Source organism: Penaeus monodon, chromosome 30, assembly GCF_015228065.2.
Source record: "Penaeus monodon isolate SGIC_2016 chromosome 30, NSTDA_Pmon_1, whole genome shotgun sequence".
Taxonomy (NCBI): Eukaryota; Metazoa; Arthropoda; class Malacostraca; order Decapoda; family Penaeidae; genus Penaeus; species Penaeus monodon.
The window spans coordinates 12,341,751-12,343,189 of record NC_051415.1 but is presented as its reverse complement, the minus strand read 5'-3'; the positions used below and the strand labels follow the sequence as shown (position 1 = coordinate 12,343,189).

At 36.8% G+C, this 1,439-nt stretch overlaps 1 protein-coding gene across 1 annotated transcript in view; it reads left to right on the top strand.

The window, feature by feature from the left end:
• LOC119592526 (zinc finger CCCH domain-containing protein 8-like) overlaps positions 1-1,439 on the top strand; it is a gene marked incomplete in the record, with an annotated part of 11,204 nt that overhangs the window by 7,729 nt on the left and 2,036 nt on the right. The window contains 1 exon segment of the mRNA XM_037941384.1: positions 120-1,439. Within this exon segment, the coding sequence (XP_037797312.1) occupies positions 120-723 (604 nt within the window).

The window sequence follows — 1,439 nt, the reverse complement described above, 5'->3', positions numbered from 1 at the left end:
GGCTTAGAGTGATTATGATTCTATGTATTTTTTAAATAAAGCAAAATGGAAAATGTTCATAGCTAAATACGGGTTACAGTTAGTTATGCCATAAAGTCATTTGTCCATTTTCTTTACAGACGGAATAGGGTGGAGGAAAAGAAAAGCACCAACTTCTTTGAGTCCCCACCAGATGAAACCAACAATGCCAGAAAGTCAAAGAAAAAACCTGACTTAGAGGAAGCTTCTTTGGCCAAGCCAGAGATTCTGGAGAATCCTCTTCGAGGCAATGCCATTCCATCTCCATTCGCGGAAAACACCTCGGCCTCTGTCTTCTTCAACCCCTTCCACAAAGCACAGGAGGACAAGAAGCTCGTCCTGGAGAAACACGTCAAGATGACAGATAACCCTAAGGACGTGATGGAGATCAACGGCAAGAAAATCTGCTGGAACTACCGGAAGGGCCGCTGTAAGTTTGGCCACAAATGCAAGTTTGCACACGACTCTGACATCAGCCAACCTCTGGACCCCAAAGAAGCTCAGACCTCTAGTACAAATCCTTCATCTCTCTCCCAAACCACCCCTGGAACGCAGGTCTTGGTGGAGGAACCTGCATCGGATGACACATTATCGAAAAAGAAGAAACGCCCCGGTCTGTCGGATGGGCTTGTTCCTGGGAAAAAAGTTCAAAAATTGTATCGCTCACAACAAGCTAAAGAATCACCGTGGCTGCTTAAGAGATAGGGAGATCTAATGCATTTTCAATTGCCTTCTTCATTTTTGTATTGTTGAATTTTTATTAAATAGTTGCATAGTGCATTGGCAGTAAGTTTCATAAGGAATTGAATAGAGAAATACAAATAAAAGTATTTTTATAACATTTTGGTAAATAGTGATTTTGATTATGAATAGTTCAGGCAATAGAAATGCTGTATTAGAATAACTTTTATGTATGTAATTGTTAGAATGTATCCAAATTACTGAAATTTAACTAAATTTCCAAATATATGCATATGAAACTTTTAAATTCCAAAGCACTCATATGTTGTACATTACTTATTTCAAGTACTTTGAAAGCACTTCCTTATTTTTGATATTTGATAATATCAGGTGTGTTGCTCATAAAAATTATATGCTGGGCATCTAAGAAAAAAATAGGTAGATAAACTGTTAGTAAATGCAAGATATGTGTAAATTATTAAGTCATTGTTTGTTAGTTATGATTATGCTAAGAAACATCTAATTATTTGGCTTCATGATAAGAGCCAGAGGCAATAGAAGCAGCAATAAAATTATGTCTTCTTTTGCTTGTTTGAAAAATTTGGACTTGCTCAGAGGCCATAATTTTCTGTGTACCTAAAATATTCACTAATGTGATAAAGTCATTGTTAGTTATAAAGACGCATAGAAACTCATCTATGTAATACTGCATGAATCTTGTATGAGTGCATGCATGTCCG